We start from the raw sequence: 17,579 nt of genomic DNA on the forward strand, positions 1-17,579 counted from the left end.
TGAAACTACAGCAGTCCAGCCCCTTTGTGATGTCATGAGGGGCACTTGCAGCTCTCTCGCTCTCTCTCACTCTCTCTGGTCAGTGACCACGCCCCTTGCAGACAGCTGTGACCTCCTGTCTTTGTCTCTGTTCAAACCATGTAGAGCAGAGGTGTCAAACTCACAGTGGGGCCAAAATGTAAAACTTGGACAAAGTCTCAGTCCAGCATTGATATTTATTGAAAGAATCTTCCCCCAGATAGAACAGTGAACCTTTTTATACGGACCAAAGCTAGTTTTGCTATCACACTGAATATGGAACAAGCAAAGCTGAATACTATCCAATGAATAACTTAATATGGCACACATGCAAAATCGATTCTCAAATTAATTCTCAATTAATTCTAGTTTTAATTTCGGCAGTAACCTTTTTCCACATTCTGCGAATACATTTAAAAATAAAAGAACATTAAACCAGTTAACCAATAATAATATCCATCAATGAACGTGCAACCATTCAAGCCAATGCCTTGGAGAAGCAAGAAAAAGCGCATAAAGAAAATATTACTTAGACTCGGTTATAGTAAGTAGTCTGCCAGAATACCAGCAGAGCATTCTGGGATTTGTAGTATTTGTGGTGCATGTGTTGTGTAATAGCGGCGGGCCAGCTCTAGTGGTGATTTTGTGTTGCCTCATGAGCGAAATATAATTATAAACGGGCCGGTGTTTGACACCTATGTGGAGGGAGCAAGAAAGCATTGGTTTTAGCAGCAGGATGTAAACACAGGGCTAAATGTGCAGCGACTGGAAGGTTTTTCTGGTGGGAAGGAAAGTCTTGGCGAGGGCGGCGGCCTGGTTCCAGGCGTGGATTCAGGTCGAGGTCCCCGAGGGCGACAAGCTGGAAGATGAAAAATGATCAGATTTAATATTCGTCCGTGACCTCGCGGTCACCCCCCGTCTAAATCTGTTCCCATCCTCCGCTAATCCCCCCCCCCACACACACACCCCTCCTCACCCCTTTCCCGCCCCTCCCTCCATCTTTTCATTCGTGTGTGCTGCGCGTGCAAACAGCCAATCACGGCGCAGGGTTGTGACCCAGAATGCAAGTGTGTTTTGTCTCTCTCTCTCTCTCTCTCTCTCTCTCCCTCTCTATTGTGTTTTAACTTGCAACTATTTTTTTATCAAACTTTTTTCCCCCTCTTTTATTCTGAAGTTTCTCATTTCCTGAGATTTTAAACGGATCCAGTTTTTCTGATCCCTCAGATCTTCAGCGGCGTGATTATTATCAAAGCTTCTCCTCGGTGTGCGTGTGTGCGCGTGTGCATGTGTGCGCGCCTGTGTGCGTGAGTGCTCCCTCGTTATTAATGGGAACTTGCTTCTTTTCATTAATCCACTTGAATTATCGGCGTTCTAATCTTGTCTCGGAACGCAAAGCCGTGAAAAAAACAAACGAGCAAACAAACAAACTCCATTTGAGAAACGGCTGATTTAGTGATTTACGACGTTGTTCCCCCTGTGAGTCCCTTTCCTGCACCGTCGGTTCCTGTATTCTTGGACCTGCTCGGATCCAACCGTGCAATCGGCTCATATGCCATGGACCTAAACTCAGCTGCCGGGGGCCAAAATTTCAAAATTTGACAAAGTCGCGGGCCAACATTGATATTTCTTGAACGAATTCTTCGTCCAGATAGAACAGTGAACCTTTTTATATTGACCCAAACTATTTTTGCTACAGCACTGAATATGGAACTAGCAAAGCTGAATACTATACAATGAATGACTTCATATTGCAAACATGCAAAATCGAATTTCAAATAAAAAAAACGAATCAAAATAAATGAAATGTAAATAAAAAGTCATATGCCTCTTTTTTATTTGCTGTCTTCTGATTTAATCTCAACAGTAACATATTTTCATGGGTTAATAATACATTTGAAAATAAATTAAGAACAATAAACCAATAAACTGATAATAATAACATCCTTCAATGAACGTCCTGTCCTGACTGACACGCCAAAATACTAGCGGAGCATTCTGGGATTTGTTGTATTAGCAGTGCATGTGCCTTGTAATACCGGCGGCCAGCTCTAGTCGTGATATTGTATTTCCTCTCGGGCCAATATAATTACAATGCGGGCCAAATTTGGCCTGCGGGCCAGGGTTTGACTACTATGGTGTAAACTTCAGACAAAACACAAGCAGCTTCAACAAGTGTGTAAATTATTTCAGTTGCACAATTTATTCACAAAGGGATTTTTTTAACAGAGGACAACTTCAACACCATACACAGACACAGACACACAGACAGACAGACACACACACACACACATATATAGATGCACACATTGCTGCCGGCGTTCCATATCAAAGCCGACCATCGGCCTGTTTGAAGTTCTCTCTCTCTCTCTCTCTCTCTCTCTCTCTCTCTCTCTCTCTCCCCCATCCTGTCTCGCCCTGCGGTAGCGGCAGACACAACAGAACAGAGAGCATGCTGGGTAATATCAGCATCAGAGGCAGCAAGCCCTGGTTCCTGGACTGCTGCTGCTCAACACACAACCTGTTCTACGGACCCACGAGGCCTCCTGCTGGTGGGAGGGGCCACACTTGATGGTGGGCGAGCCTCCCATCCAGCAGTGAGTCCAGTCAGCCATTCAGTTAGCAGCAGCAGCAGCAGCAGGGAAGAACCTGCAGTGCCCAACCAGCAGCAGCTTCTTCTTCTACGGAAGTGCATTGCTGCCACCCTTGAACAAAAAGACAGAGCTCAGTATCGCGTTATAATGTGGAAATGATTACGTTATTTCGTGAGAACTTTCGCGTTACAATGTGATAATTTTCAAATTATAATAACGTGAAACTATCACTTTATTTTGTGAAAGTTTCATGATTTTACGTAATAACTTTCGTGTTATAATGTGAAACTTTCACATTATAATATGTAATATAAAGTTAATATAAATAATCAAGTTATAATGTGAAATTATCATGAAATAACGTGATAGTTTTACGCTATAATGTGATACTGAGCCCTGTTTTTTTTTGGTTTTTTTCTCTAGTGTTGCAGCCCTGCGTCTTCCTCTTCTTCTTCTGGGGTTTTTCAAGTACAGCTAGCTCTCTTTCTTGTCGCATGCTAAAAGGCTTCCTGCAAGTTTTTGGCTCTTTTTTTCCCCCTGAGTTCCCTGCTTCCACCCTGCTGATGTCTAGAACTCTGAGCTGCTGAATGTGAAAGGAGGGAATGTTTGAATGTGAATGCACGTGTGTGTGTGTTTGTAGGCGTGTGTGCGTGTGTGTGTGTGTGTGTTGTTGTTGTTATGCAGACGCCTCCTCAGAGGCCTGACTGACCAGGAAGGCTGCCGAGCTTGCTTTGGGACTCCAATGATTAAAAATTGATCTAAAGTCAGTCGAACAAAGTGACTCACAAAGACTTGCGAGTCACTACAGGGGAAAGTGTTCAGCAGCCACTGCTTCGATTAACGGGCTAAACCAAAAAATTCCAGTTAAAATCCAGTTAACTCCTGAAAGTGAGGCAGTGTGAGAGATAGAAGACAATGGAGAGAAAGAGAGAGAGAGAGAGAGAGAGAGAGAGAGAGAGAGAGAGAGGGAGAGAGTGAGGGCGAGCGAGGGCTTGTAAAGCTGCTTCAGGTTAACAGGATCTGACCTTTTCAAAATAAGAGCAGTGAAAAGGCCAACGTGGAGTCAGTCGAAGTGTTTGAATGATTTTAATCGCACAGTCCAGACGTTTTCCGTCACGTGAAGGTGGTCGGACACCTGATGTCACACAGTGCAACACAACACAACACAACACAACACAACACAACACAACACAACACAACATAACACAATGCAACAAAGGCAACGCGACACAACACCAACACAGCACAGCACATCACAAGACAATAGAACACAAGGCAACACAAGACAATACTTCACACTGGTGCGGACAAAAACTCGAAATTAATTTTGTGATATCAAGCAAAAGTTTTTTTGTTTTTTTTAAGACAAAAAGTTCAGTGTGCCGTGATTGGCCTGCAGCTTTAATGCAGCAGGACGTGGAGGAAGCAGTTTAGTGAGGCAGCAGCAGCAGGTTGACTCGGCTCACTGAGTGAGTGAGTGAGTGAGTGAGTCAGTGAGGACGTGTTGCAGCTCAGACCAGCTCGGCTGCTGCAGGAGAAGTTTCAGGGCAGCGGCACCACTTTCACACTCGGGAGACTCAGTTTCCAGCCGTGGAGGCTCCACAGCGGCTTCACTCAGCTCCTCCTTACCGACCCACCAGGTCACATGACCGACCCCCGACATGCCGTCTGACCACAGCATCACACAGGTCTGTCTTCTTCTTCTTCTTCTTCTTCTTCTTCTTCTTCTTCTTCTTCTTCTTCTTCTTCTTCTTCTTCACTCTCCTCCTTGCCACCACGGTTTCAAAAGACCTATTCAGGTGTGTTCAGGTGCTGGTGGTGCTGGAGCACCAAGGTTTCAGATTCAATCTGTTATAGCTGCGATTTCCCTCAAACCCTGAATGCCTCCCGGACGAGGAGAGCCCCATCATTAAGGGCTGAATCAAATGAAAGAGCCGGCTGTGTGTGTGTGTGTGTGTGTGTGTGTGTGTGTGTGTGTGTGTGTGTGTGTGTGTGTGTGTGTCAGGAGACACCTGAGGAAATAAAAGCCTCTGATTCAACGTGTTCAGACACCTGGAGATGAAGTGATTCACCGCTGAGACAGAAAACTGTTTTCTGTCTCTTTCACTCTGGATGCTCAGCAGCTGTCTGCTGCCCACTAATTTTAGTGTTAGCGTAGCTACTGTCTGCGGACTCTCAACTTGTTGTGTTTGCTGGAGGGAAACAGCCATTTGGTTAATGTGTGTGTGTGTGTTTTTTTGGGTTATTTTTACGACGCTGTGACCACTTGCTATAGTCACGCAGTAATGCAAACGCTAACGCCTCTCACCTCATCCCACCTTATAAAGACAGAGCTTCTTGCATTTAGTGACACAAATGAGCTTTTTTTCCCTTCGATTCCGAGCAGGTCGAAGTTACACAACTGTGACGTTTGTGTCACCTACAGTTGTTTCCCTGTTTTGTTCTGGGAAACAGCAGAACTGAACTTTGTTTTTGGTTGATTCTGGCGCGGTAGTGTTAGCTTCCCTTTCTGCCATTTAAACAATTATCTGGACGTTAAGCATCGATGCCACCTTCACCTGCAGGCTAAAATCAGCCTTCAAAAACGTTCTCGAGTCAACAGAAGCAACAGCCTAACAACTCTTAGTAACGTGTTATCCTAGATTTTCGCCTAACTTGTAGCTCTCTAAGAAGCTTGCACTGATTTTAGCATCCTCAGAGGAAACTAGCTGACTCTGAGCTTGAGGCTAACTCTGATTTCATTCTGGGTCAAGAAAATTTCCACTGTCCCATCATTGTCTGTGCTACTCACACACTCACACACAAACACACACGCTCTCTCGCTCTCTCTCTCACACACACACACACACACACACACACACACACACACATACACCCACCCACACACACACACCTCACTGCCTTGAATATTTAAACTCTGTATTTGCATCTTTGCCTGCAGCTGCAGCCTTTCATAGAATGCTAAGTGTGTGTGTCTGTGTGTGTGTGTGTGACAGTGTGTGTGTACGTGTGTGTTTGTGTGAGTGCCTCAGACTCCCTGATGAACATCATCATCACGGTGTTTGATGTGATAAACCTGCTTTATGTTTTCATTTTCTGGCCTTGTTGGAGTTTTCACGGCTGTGTGTGTGTGTTTGTTTACGGTGTGTGCGCGTGTGTGCGCGTGTGTGTGTGTGTTTGCTCCGACACCAAACACTCGCTCCGGTTGCTAAAACACGCTCCCAGCCGGGAGGAAGTGGTTTGTTCTCAGAGCTTCTGTCAGCTGTTCAGCCGGGAGCAGCTTCACCTGAGAGGAGGAGGTGAGAGTCAAACCCCTCCCCCCGCCCCCAACACACACACACACACACACACACACACACACACACACACACACACACACACACAAAGAGGTGTTTGACCTTGTGTGTGTGTGTGTGTGTGTGTGTGTGTGTGTGTGTGTGCACATGCAGCCGGGTGGCGTCAGCGTGCGAGACATAACTGGGAGCTCAGCGTGGTATTTCACAGCTGATCCTTCATCCAGTCAGCAGCTCCGGCACTGTGAAGCTCTCAGCAGCAAACACCTGAGACCTGAGAGAGGCCTTCAAGAACCGGGAGACGCCGGAAAGCGACAAAGACGACGGCGGAGGACGCGGGCGTGCGTGCGGGTCTGAGGAGGGAGGACAGAAGCTGCAGGTCTGAACACGAGTCAGCAGGACAGAAGAATGTTGGGGAGGTGCGGGGGGGTGGGGGGGGTGGTTGAGGGAGAGCGGAGGAGACCATTTGTCAGGGCATTTGGTGTTTGTGTTTGTGTGGGAGCGCAGGAAGTGGCAGGCAAGCACAGCTTTTTAAGTGATCACCTTTAATCATGTGGTCAGTGCGGCAGGGGGTGGGGTGGGAGGGGGCGGGGTAGTGGAGGAGAGGTCAGTGGGGTGGTGGAGGGGGTGGTGACAAAAAAAAAACGACCTGCGGCAGTTGGGTTGATGTCAGAAAAACAGCTGTGGGATCGATGGGGGCTGCGACTTTCTTCTCAAAAGAAAGCGACAAACAACCCCAACTGCTGGTGGGTGAGTGCCATCGCAGCCGCACAACATTACCTCCTCTGAAGAAGAAGACAAGAAGGAGAGGGTGAAGAAGAAGAAGAAGAAGAAGATTGATTGATTTTTTTACAATGACATTTTATTGGATATTTTTTAGAGTGTGGGTGAACAGTGAGAGAGAACCGCGTTCTGGAAGTGACTTGGATGAATACAAATCACTGTAAAAATGTAACAAATAAAGTAGATGAACAAATAAATACGTCAATAAACAGATAAACCAGCAGGTTAGTCACACTTGAAGAAGAGGTGCGAAATGTGATTGGTAGAAGAAGAAGAAAAAGAAGAAGAAGATGTGAAAAGGCGCCTAGGTGACTCTACCGTCTCTGATTGGTCCGAAGCCACAAGGGAACAGAGGAAGACCATGGTTGTGGAAGAGGTCTCGCAAGTGATGCGGGACGTTGTCATGTGGTCCACGGCGGCCAAGAAAGTCCTCATCACAGAACTGACTGTGCCCTGGGAGGAGGGAATTCCAGTAGCACATGAGCTCAAGCGGTCCAAGTACAGCGGCCTGGCACAGGAGCGCAGAGGTGGTGGCTGGTCCACGACAATTCACCCCGTGGAGATCGGATGCAGGGGCTTCGTGGGGGGGGGGGGGGGGGGGTCTGCAGTTCGACTTCTCCGCGCGCTGGGAATGACTGGAGCAAGCTTGAAGAGGGCAACCAAGGAGCTGGCAGAAGGGGCCGAGAAAGCAAGTTTCTGGATGTGGCTACGGAGGAAGGACAACAGCTGGGGCTCAACACCCCAATGAGGTCAGTTGCAGGCAGTGGTGTGGGGAGACGTCCCCACACCACTGCCCCCCCACCACTGCCCCCCCACCGCGAGGTGTCCTGGCTAGGGGGCGAAACATCAGTGAACGGTGGCACCAGCTGACGACCCTGCAGCTGACCTCAAAGTGCACTGGAGGAGGTGCGACAGGCAGAGATGCCAAGCAGAGAAACCTGTACTATTCAAAATTGGACATGCTGCCGTCAAACCCCGCCCACCACCGGCGCAGGCCAGATCAATAGTAATACTAATAATGACAAAGTGCTTCTGATTGTTGTGAGTCTGAATCCCCCTTTTAGGCTGTGGCTACACGACTTCTGTCACCTGTGTGTGTGTGTGTGTATGTGTGTGTGTGTGTGTGTGTGTGTGTGTAGCTCTCTGCTGTGTTTGACACTCTCACGGTTCTGTTGTTGTTGTGGTTGTTGTGGTCGTTGTCAGACAGGAAGTGGACGCGTTGCCAGCGCCACCCTCTGGCTCCGCCCCTCTGGGTGGCTGTGAACCCGGACCTGTCCCTCTCTCTCTCACCCACACTTCTCTCCCTGTTTTCATCGCTCATTTCCTACTTCCTGTTTCCTGACGGCCTCCGCTTCCTGTTCTCAGGGACGTTCGGGCTGCTGCTGTCCCGCTGCCACGGGAGAACATCTTGTCCTCCCTTTTCGTCGAGGGTCAAAGGTCACAGGATCCTGAAGGCTCAGGAGTCACCGCCCGCCTTTTCATTTTTTTGTTAATTTTAATCATTCCGAATTACCATTTGAAATCAATATTTGCTCTGGCGGTGCAGTTAAAGCTGTTCATGGGTCGGTGCAGTTTGCCCCATGACCAATGAGGGGCACTGTGGCCACGAACCTGGAGGATGTTATCTGTGTTTACATTCTTTACAGACATGTGACCCGGCTGGACGCTGTGCTGGCTGTTTGTGCGTCGCACCTGTTTTGGCTACATGCGTGTGTGTGTGTGTGTGTGTGTGTGTATGTGTGTGTGTGTGTGTGTGTGTGTGTGTGTGTGTGTGTGTGTGTGTGTGTGTGTGTGTGCGTGTTTTGAAACATGAGATGGTTTTTGAAGATGAGCAGCAGCAGCAGCAGCAGAACTCTGAAGCTCTGCTTGTTGTTGCTGGTTCGGCTCCCGGTGTGAGACGCTTATGATTGGTCCGTCACAGAGCGCTGTGATTGGTTGGCGACCTATCTGCCCTTCCATCGCCGTTCTCCACTTTGCTGTCTCTGATCTCATGTCACACTGATGATCTCGTGTCACATGACCCTGCTCCCACTCACCAGACCTTCCCCTTCTTCTCCCGCTGCTCCTCCCATGCAGGTGCGAGGCTCCGGGGATCGTTCAGCTCCCTCTGCAGGACGGCCGCAGCAGTGCAACCGCACCGCCAGCTAACAGTGAGGGAGGGGGGCGGAGCCTGTGACGTTGTCGGGGCTGTTGGATGGCAACAGGAGTGAACTACTGCAGCGCCTATGAACCCAGTTACAAGGTGAGGTGGGCGGAGCTGCTCGCTGACTGGCTGGTATGGGGGTCACATGACCCGCCACCACACTGATGACACTGTGTGGGTCGCACCTGTTGCAGGTGAGCCAGCGTGTGTGGGGCGACGAGCACGAGTGGAGCGGCGAGGAGGGAGGGGGCGGAGTCACATGGGAGACACAAGCCATGGAGGTCAAAGGTCAAGTCATCTCTGCACCTGGTGAGAGAAAACAGCAAATTGTGTGTGTGTGTGTGGGTGTGTGTGTGTGTTAAAACCGTGTTATTACAGTGAAGTGTAACTGTGACTGTGACTGTGTGTGTGTGTGTGTGTGTGTGTGTGTGTGTGTGTGTGTGTGTGCATGCCTGCAGACCCCTTCACCTGTCCGGACAGGAAGCAGAGGGAGCGAATGGCGGAGCTGCAGGAGAGGAGGCGGAGCCTGCAGGCGCTGCTGAGCGCGCGATTGGCCGAGCTGAGACGCATCTGCCTGCAGGAGGCGGTGAGCGACGTCGGCCGTCCAATCACGGCGGGTGGAGCTTTAGTCAGACGAGCTTGCGTGACGTTGCTCTCCCTTGCACTCTCATTGGTCAGGAGCTGACGGGTGCGGTGCCCAGCGACTTCCCCCTGGAGGCCGGGGAGAAGCCCCCCTGTGTGAGACGCAGGGGCGGGACTTCCCGCCACGCAAACAGGAAGTGTCGCTCAGAGGTGGGTCTTTATGTTTCATCGAGAAGAGGCTCGGCCTCGTTAGCACGCTAACTGCAGCGATTAGGTGTCAGCCAATCAGACATGCAGCAGAATTCTGTTTGTGCAACAGGTTTAATTTAGTGGTCCGGTTGCACCTCTTCCTCTCTCTCATCCTCCTCCTCCTCCTGCTCCTCTACCTCCCCTGCTCCTCCGCTCCTCCTTCCCCTCTACTCCACCTTCTCTCCCCCTCAAACTCTCCCACTCCTCCTCTACTCCTCCTCCTCTTCCTCCTCCACCTCTACATTCCCTTCCTCCTCCTCTTCTCCTTCTCCTTTATCATCCCCTCCGCCACTCCTCCCTTTCTACTCCTCCTTCTTTCCCGCTCCTCCTCTACTCCTTCTTCTCTTCCTCCACCTCCTCCTCCTCCTGTCTTTCTCTTCCCCTCCTCCTCCTCAGGACGAAGACTCTCAGCGTTCCAAGTCCAGGAAAACTTTATTCAGCGGCGCTCTGAGGAAACACAGCGACTCGGAGCAAAACAACCTGTCTCAGACTCACACACACCACGGCAAGAGGACCGTGCACAGGGGCTGCCACACAGGTAGCACACCCACACACACACACACACACACACACACACACACACACACACACACACAGTACAGTTCAGAATAATAGCAGGAAAAGGGACGTTTCCTTTCTTTTCCTGAAACAATGACTTTTCATCTGCAGCCAGCTGAGCATGTGAGTGATTGTGTGTGTGAAAGCGTTTGTGTGTGTGAGAGCGTGTGTATTTGTGTGTGTGTGTGTGTGTGTGTGTGTGTGTGTGTGTGTGTGTGTGTGTGTGTGTGTTGCATGGCTCTGACTCACAATGTCGCCTTCTGTTTGAGTCCTTAGAATGTGAAGTTTTTATTTTTACTGCTTTGAGGCGGATGTTAACTTTTGGCTCCAGGAAACTGATCATTGTGTAACAGCCACAGCCTGACACAGTGTGTGTGTGTGTGTGTGTGTCCGCGCGCGCGTGTGTGTGTGTGTGTGTGTCTTTTCAGATGACATGGTGAAGTCTGAGAGCAGTTCAACATCAGATTCAACGGGACACGATAATGGTAACACACGCACACACGCACACACACGCACACACGCACACACACACCGCCACGTTTGTTGCTGTTGCTGTGCCACCTGCTGGCAGACACACACTGTACTCGACTCTCCTGATTTATTTTCCCTGTCAGACGACGGCGTGTCCCAGTGTCGCCCTCTGCTGGCCACGACTGGTTCTCCAGTGGAGGTTTTCTATCACAGCAAAACCAGGAGGAACTCACTGCACAACAGGTGAGCATGCGTTTTGTTTTGTGTAAATCTGCTTAGCCGGCCGTTAACCAGTCATTAGCACGCCGTTAGGTTCCTGTTTGCGGTCTTCCGATCACCTCCATCCATCCATCCATCCATCCACCTCCAAAGTCATAAATTCAAAATTGAAACAATCCCTCCTCCAATGTTATTGAACGCATCATAACAGCGGCATGTTCCCCCTCTTCTCTCCACACACCCCCCCCTCCCCCGGACCCCCCTTTCCATTCAGGAACGACCATCCAGAGACTCTTCCGGCCCACAGGCCCCTCCCCCTCCCCCCGCCTCCACTCCCACCCCGCTCACTGGAGTCCTCGTCCTCGTCCGGTCCGTCAGACCCGGGCTTGGCACGCCACAGCAACAGTTCCGACGGACTCCTGGACCGCATCCACCACCACCACCACCAGGAGGAGGGGGGAGGGGCGGCCAAGCCTCCGGGGGGGGCGTGGCTGAACGGCCAGGTGTCCGGGTCCGGGTCGAGGGGGACCAGCACGGCCGGGTTGTTCCGGAGCTCGGAAACGCTGGCCGACGGGCGGACAAAGACAACCAACGGACTTCCCGATGGGGGCGGGGCGGGGCGGGGGAGGGGCGGGGTCAGGGGGGCCGGCTACAGCGAGGTGCTGCTGGACTACGTCTGGGGGAAGCAGCAGCAGCAGCAGCAGCAACATCAGCAGCAGCAGCTGCAGCAGCGGCAGCAGTGCCAGAGTGGCAGCCGGCAGCCAATCACGGCGCACCAGCAGCTGCTCTACAATGGCTACGCTCCCCAGCAGGGAGCCCCGCCCGCCGGCCGCGCCCACCCGGCCAATCAGAGGATCAAGGTGACCCGCACCAAATCGTGCGGGCCGTTCCTGCCCGTGCAGTCGGGTCAGGCTGACGTCCAGCCGCCGCCCCTGGGCGCCATCCAGCCTGACCCCCACCCTCACCTGCTGCCCCCCCGCCCGCCCCAGCAGGCCCCGCCCCAGGACAGCCACCTGGAGGAGGCCACCAGGAGCCTGCACAAGGCGCTCGCCCTGGAAGGTAGGAACTGCACACTCTCTGTGGACCAGCCAGTGGTGGAGGTGGAGCTTACAGAGGAGGTGGAGGCAAACAGTGGAGGTGAAGGGAACAGTGGAGGTGAAGAGAACAGTGGAGGTCATGGTGGAGGTGGAGCTCACAGTGGGGGTGGAGGCAACAGTGGAGGTGGAGGAAACAGTGGAGGGAACAGTGGAGGTGGAGGGAACAGTGGAGGGAACAGTGGAGGTAGAGATCCCGGAGGAGGTGAAGGGAACAGTGGAGGTGGAGGTAACAGTGGAAGTGGAGGGAACAGTGGAGGGAACAGTGGAGGTGGAGGGAACAGTGGAAGGAACAGTGGAGGTGGAGGGAACAGTGGAGGTGGAGATCACGGAGGAGGTGAAGGTAACAGTGGAGGTCCCATGGCCTGGACCACCCTGCAGCTTCCTGCTCTCTGGATCTTCACTGTGTCTCGACCATGGCGCATTTCATTTCATCATCTCAGCCAAAGAAGGTCTGACCTTCAGGGATCAATTAGCCTACTTAGCCACATGCAGCTCTGCTGCTCTGCGGTGTTCCTCCACAGTGTTCTCCACAGTGTTCCTCCTTGATGTTCTTCCAGTGTTCCTCCAGTGTGCCTCCTCAGTGTTCCTCCATAGTGTTGCTCCAAAGTATTCCTCCAGTGTTCCTCCACTGTGTTCCTCTTCAGCCTTCCTCCTCAGTCTTCCTCCACAGGTGTGAGGAGTCTCCAGGCGCTGCGGTGGCTTGCTCTCGCACTCTGCTTCAGAAACTCTGCACTGATAAAATCTCATGAATGTTTAATGCAGCAGAGCCAAAAATTGGGTCACTGCAGCAGAGACGGCAGCAGACAGCAGGGCCACCTAGTGGGAGCGTGACGTATCACACCGGGATCAACAGGTTGCAACCGTCCACCGAGACGGCTTTAATTACCTGCCGGCCTGATTTATTCTGGCGCTGAGCAGCAGCAGGTGGAGATAGAGAGAGAAAAACTAAAACAGGAGCAGACACCTGCTGTTTGCGACCAATCAGAGCACGGTCGGCTGCTGCAGAGCTCCGCCCCTCTGCACCAGCCGACATCCGCAGACCGTGCCTAGAGAACACAGAGAAGAGTGACAGAACAAGAGTTCTTCACGATCCCCTACGGAGGAGAGCAAGATACATGAAACACACTGGCTGGTGGCGCCGAACGTCAGAGTCGAAGCTGTTTTAGGCTGCTGTGAGAGAAAAAACACGAAAACAACATCAAGACATCAGATTTCATCCATCCATCCATCCGTCTTCCATACCTGATTTTTCCTGCACTCAAGATCCCGGGGGTCTGCTGCAGCCTCTCCCAGCTGTTATAGGGTGAAGGCAGGGTGACACGCTGGACAAGCCGCTAGTTCATCGCAGGGCCTCATACAGAGACAAACAATCATTTCGGTGTCACGCACACAACTACGGACAATATAAACACACAGTGGGGTCAAACTGGTCCAAAAGGTCTGGGGCCAGCGTTGATATTTATTGAACAGAATCTTCCTCCAGATAGAACACTGAACCTTTTTATATGGACCTATATTCAACGCTTAATACTACACAATAAATAACTTAGTATTGCAAACATACATGCAAAATCAAATTTCAAATGAAAAAACTCCAAAATTCCAGCATTTAAATTTAAACAGTAACTTTTTTTCCGTAGGCTAATACATTTAAAGGTAAAATAACAATAAACCAACTAATAATAATATCCTTCAGTTGAACGTCCTGTGTTGATTGATGTTCCAACATACCCGCAGAGCATTCCGGGATTTGTAGTATTAGTGGTACATGAACTGTATAATAACAGCGGGCCAGCTCTGCTAGTGATTTTGTCTTTCCCCGCGGGCCAAATATAATTACACCACAGTTTGACATCTATAATTTAGAGTTTCCAGTTCACCTCACATGCAGTTTTTGGACTGTGGGAGGAAGGCGGAGAACCCGTGGATAGCGCACGCAGACACATGGAGAGCATAGAAAACTCCACTCAGAAAGGCCCCAGGAGGCCCGGAATCGAACTTGCGACCTTCTACCGCTAACCACCGCGCCACCGCGTCGTCCACAGCAGATTCTATTCTCATCAGAAATGTGCTTGTTGGCAGGTTTGAGGGACTGGTACCTGAGGAACACCGTGGGCTCCTCCCACCAGAGCCAGCCCAACGGGAAGGTCAACGCCGGGGTCAGTGCCAAGGCAAACGGCGGCGGGGTCAAAGGTCAGACTGTGGCGGGCGGAGCCGTGCCGGCCAGGCGGAGGACCCTGGGCGCCGTGCAGCAGTCCAGCTTCCAGGCGGAGGGCAGCCACCACCAGGCCCCGCCCCTCCAGGCTCCGCCCCTCCGCAAGCCGGCACTGCCGCACTCGGCCACCTTCCACGGACACCCGCTGCACAGTGGCAGGTGGGTGTCGGCTCGCCAGCACAGGTACCCTCCCTCCACCGCCTTGAACTGACCCTCCCCCTCGTCCAACCCTCTGTGTCTGCCAGGTCCTTGGACGGCCCCCTCTACGCTCCTCAGAAACAGGAAGTGACCCTCAGAGACCTGAACCTGGAGCCGCCGTCACCCGGTACTCTGGTTTGACCAATCAGGACGCGGACAGACAGGCAAGGCGACCAATCCCGGACCAGAGAACTGAAGGTTTTCTGCAGGAGCTTCAGAGGAGCTGCGGCCGAACCCTGATGATGTCACACAGGGGAGGATGATGTCAGAGCGATGCAGGGCTGCAGTCTGACCTCTGTGTGGCGCCACTGCGGGCCGAGATGATCAGGGATAAAACTGTTGCGCCCCAGAGGGATTCTGGGGGGGGAAAAAAGCAATCAAATGTTAAAACTGGAAACTGAGCAGCATTTTTTGTCGTCTTTTTGTTGTTGTTTTTCTAAAACTTTTCTACCACGACGTCTCCTCACCGTCGTCAGACAATCAGGACTGAAGCAGTTTCTCACCGACTTTTGATAAAAGCGACGACGACGACCATGAAAGTGTTGCACTCGTTGTGCGAGGACACAATCACCAGCTGAGGCCACCAGCTCAGAGAGCTCACGGTCTCTCGCACTGAACCAGCAGGTCAGCTGACACTGTTCCCGGCCCCTCAGGTGAGTCTCCCCTTAGCCCCCCGCCCCTCCCACAAAACCGTCAGGTGACGCTCTTCAGGGACTCTGTGCACTAAGGTCAAAGGGCCGAGGGCGTGGGAAGTGTGACCTTTTGACCCCCGTGGGACTATTCCTTCATGTTGCAACCAGTGAAGTAAAGACTCCCTCTCTCACTCCGCTCCTGCCAGTATCGACCCTCTCAGAGTAAAATGGAAATTTCCAGGGAACCAAGAAGAAAAAAAAACATGTTTCCAGATTCCAGATTTAATGAAATTCATCCCATCATGCATCAGAAAAACTTATTTCGAAAAGATGGACGTCATTAGCGCTGACCAAAAGTGAAGCCAAAACACCTACAGCGCCCTCCGGTGGCTGGATGCAGAGCGGCAGCGGAGTTAAAATGCCGTTTGACCGTTTTCAGTATTTTTCTTCCTCTTCTTCTTCTTCTTCTGGTTACGCAGTGACGGGAAACAATGTTACCATGTCAGCAGTGAAACTCCGCCCCCTCCGTCCAAACACTGAAATCAGCTGCTCGTGGGGTCTGAACTCGGAGGGCTCGGCCTCCGAAGAGCAATAAGAGGAAACAAAGTTTTCAGGGTGCAATTTATGTGCAGCGACAATCAGAGGATGACATCACAGTTGATTGATTGATTGATTGAATGATTTTTGATCAAGTGAGGGAAGCCAGTTTTTGCTCTGAGCTTCACACTTTTATAAATATATATTTAAAACAAAAAGGTTCCCTATGTAAGGTCACTTTTCTTGCCTGAAACCAGCTTTTAAAAAAACAAAACAAAAGACGGAGGTGTCAATCAATGGACATCCTGGGAGAGTCAGTCTGATGTTTACCTTCGGTTCAACAGTTCAGCCCAGAAGCTGCGGTCATGTGACCTGCCTCCTCCAGTCACGGCGAAGAAGCTGATAAGTTTGGACGACCTCTTGATGCGTTCAAGGACACCGTGGTCGTCACGGCGGTCACATGACTAACAATCAACCTGGTTGGACGTTGGACCTCGGTAGATGGACGGGCGGCTTGTCAAAGTTTCTACACTGTTAGCCATAACTGCTAAAAAAAAAAAAATGCTTTAGAAATACATATTAGAATTCAAACAGAAGCCCCGCCCAACTCCAGAGATTGTGCCTCGCCATTGGATGCCGCCACTGAACCACAGAGCACCGTGCTGTTCAGGGTGATGCTGTTTTATGGGAATTTTAATGGACTCTCCCGACTGTCATGTTACACAGCCTCAGAGCAGTGGGCAAAAAAGATGTCCCAGCATGCACTTCTGCTGGTCAGACACTGAAGCCAACCGAGGAGCATTTAAACAGAATGTGGACGTGGTGAGGGACGGCTGGTTGTCAGCCTTTCAACACCTCAGTTGTGATCAGTCTGACCACTTTGGTTCCTCAGCGTGAAGTTCTGGTCCGGTCCGGTCCAGTCAGGTCCGTCCACAGCTGACCACATTCAGGATGATAATGTGTCCAAATTTGTTTTTGGGAGAGTTCTAGTTTATAAGAAGACATCAGTATCACCGACAAAATATTGCACAAAAAACACTTGTTTTAATTCTCATTATAAATGAAATTATTTGAATCATTTTTTTTGTTCTAAGAAGCAGAAATGCTTTCTTTTTGGTTCTTCATAAACTTCGGATGGAGACACAGGTATAAACTGGCCAGAAATAACAACCTCAGCGGCTCCCATGAAGTCATAATGTGTAGTACAAATATTTATATAACAACAAAATAGAAATTCTGAGGTCGAACAAAGACCCTCAGTCATATAAAATCAACTATATCTATCTACCCTGTTCACACTCAGCCACACAAAGGCCTCGTCTCACTCCGTCTCACCTCGGTGCCACATGGTCTGATTCCGCTGAAGACTTGTTGCTGTTGTCGTCATTGCTGTTGTCGTTGTTCTTGTTGTTGTGTGACAAACAACCAAAAACTGGCAGAGACAGAAAGCACCAGACTGGGTCCGGCTGGTTCCCCTGCACAGGAGGAACCAGCAACCAGGACCTGCTCCGACAACCCACTGACCCCGGCCCCCATTCTCCGTCAGGTTACAGCTGTGTGACCTCACAGCTCATCCCGCTGCGTGATGCGTTCAGGTGCATTCTGTACTTCTACAGCATTTTCTGTACGACAGCATTGTAAATATCATTTTTTGTAACATTTTTTTCCCCCTCCCATTTATACTTTTTCACTCACCGTCAACCTTTTTTCTGCTGTTTGATATTAATGGGAGGTTACGTGTAAATAAAGTGATGGCACATCAAGTCTCTTCTCTTGACATCAGTCTCTGTTCCTGTCAGTCAACTCCATAAGAATCCCAACTCCACTTTTTCAACTGGCTCATCTTTCCAGAGCATAGTGATGTCACAAAGGGCACTGACACATCAAAGGGCCAGTGACTTTGTTTGCCCTCTGACACCGTTTTGGCCCCCATACAAACATGTGGAGGTTAAAAGAAATCCCATGGCACATCACCAATAATTTTTTTTTTTAT

The 17,579-nt window shown here is 50.6% G+C and overlaps 1 protein-coding gene and 1 long non-coding RNA gene across 6 annotated transcripts in view; one reads left to right on the forward strand and one right to left on the reverse strand.

Moving 5' to 3' along the window:
- The window catches only part of ccdc120a (coiled-coil domain containing 120a), a 20,629-nt gene extending 3,280 nt beyond the window's left edge, over positions 1-17,349 (forward strand). The window contains exons 1-12 of one of the 5 annotated variants that reach the window (XM_076026792.1): positions 4,049-4,297; positions 8,762-8,927; positions 9,023-9,137; positions 9,287-9,414; positions 9,507-9,620; positions 10,056-10,197; positions 10,646-10,702; positions 10,832-10,931; positions 11,182-11,966; positions 14,087-14,378; positions 14,465-14,581; positions 14,894-17,349. In XM_076026792.1, the coding sequence (XP_075882907.1) occupies positions 8,880-8,927; positions 9,023-9,137; positions 9,287-9,414; positions 9,507-9,620; positions 10,056-10,197; positions 10,646-10,702; positions 10,832-10,931; positions 11,182-11,966; positions 14,087-14,378; positions 14,465-14,558 (1,875 nt within the window). In that variant the 5' untranslated portion in view covers positions 4,049-4,297; positions 8,762-8,879 and the 3' untranslated portion in view covers positions 14,559-14,581; positions 14,894-17,349. Of the gene's footprint in view, positions 1-4,048; positions 4,298-5,035; positions 5,909-6,058; positions 6,282-8,761; positions 8,928-9,022; positions 9,138-9,286; positions 9,415-9,506; positions 9,621-10,055; positions 10,198-10,645; positions 10,703-10,831; positions 10,932-11,181; positions 11,967-14,086; positions 14,379-14,464 lie in introns of those variants that run through there. The other 4 variants (XR_012926696.1, XM_076026791.1, XM_076026788.1 and 1 more) reach the window with 4 other exon arrangements.
- Positions 1-17,579, reverse strand: part of LOC142888476 (uncharacterized) — a 79,015-nt gene that overhangs the window by 8,496 nt on the left and 52,940 nt on the right. The window lies entirely within an intron of this gene.

This window comes from Nelusetta ayraudi, unplaced genomic scaffold (genome assembly GCF_046127955.1).
Source record: "Nelusetta ayraudi isolate G7.1 ecotype Tasmania unplaced genomic scaffold, CSIRO-AGI_Nayr_v1 ptg000019l, whole genome shotgun sequence".
NCBI classification, from domain to species: Eukaryota; Metazoa; Chordata; class Actinopteri; order Tetraodontiformes; family Monacanthidae; genus Nelusetta; species Nelusetta ayraudi.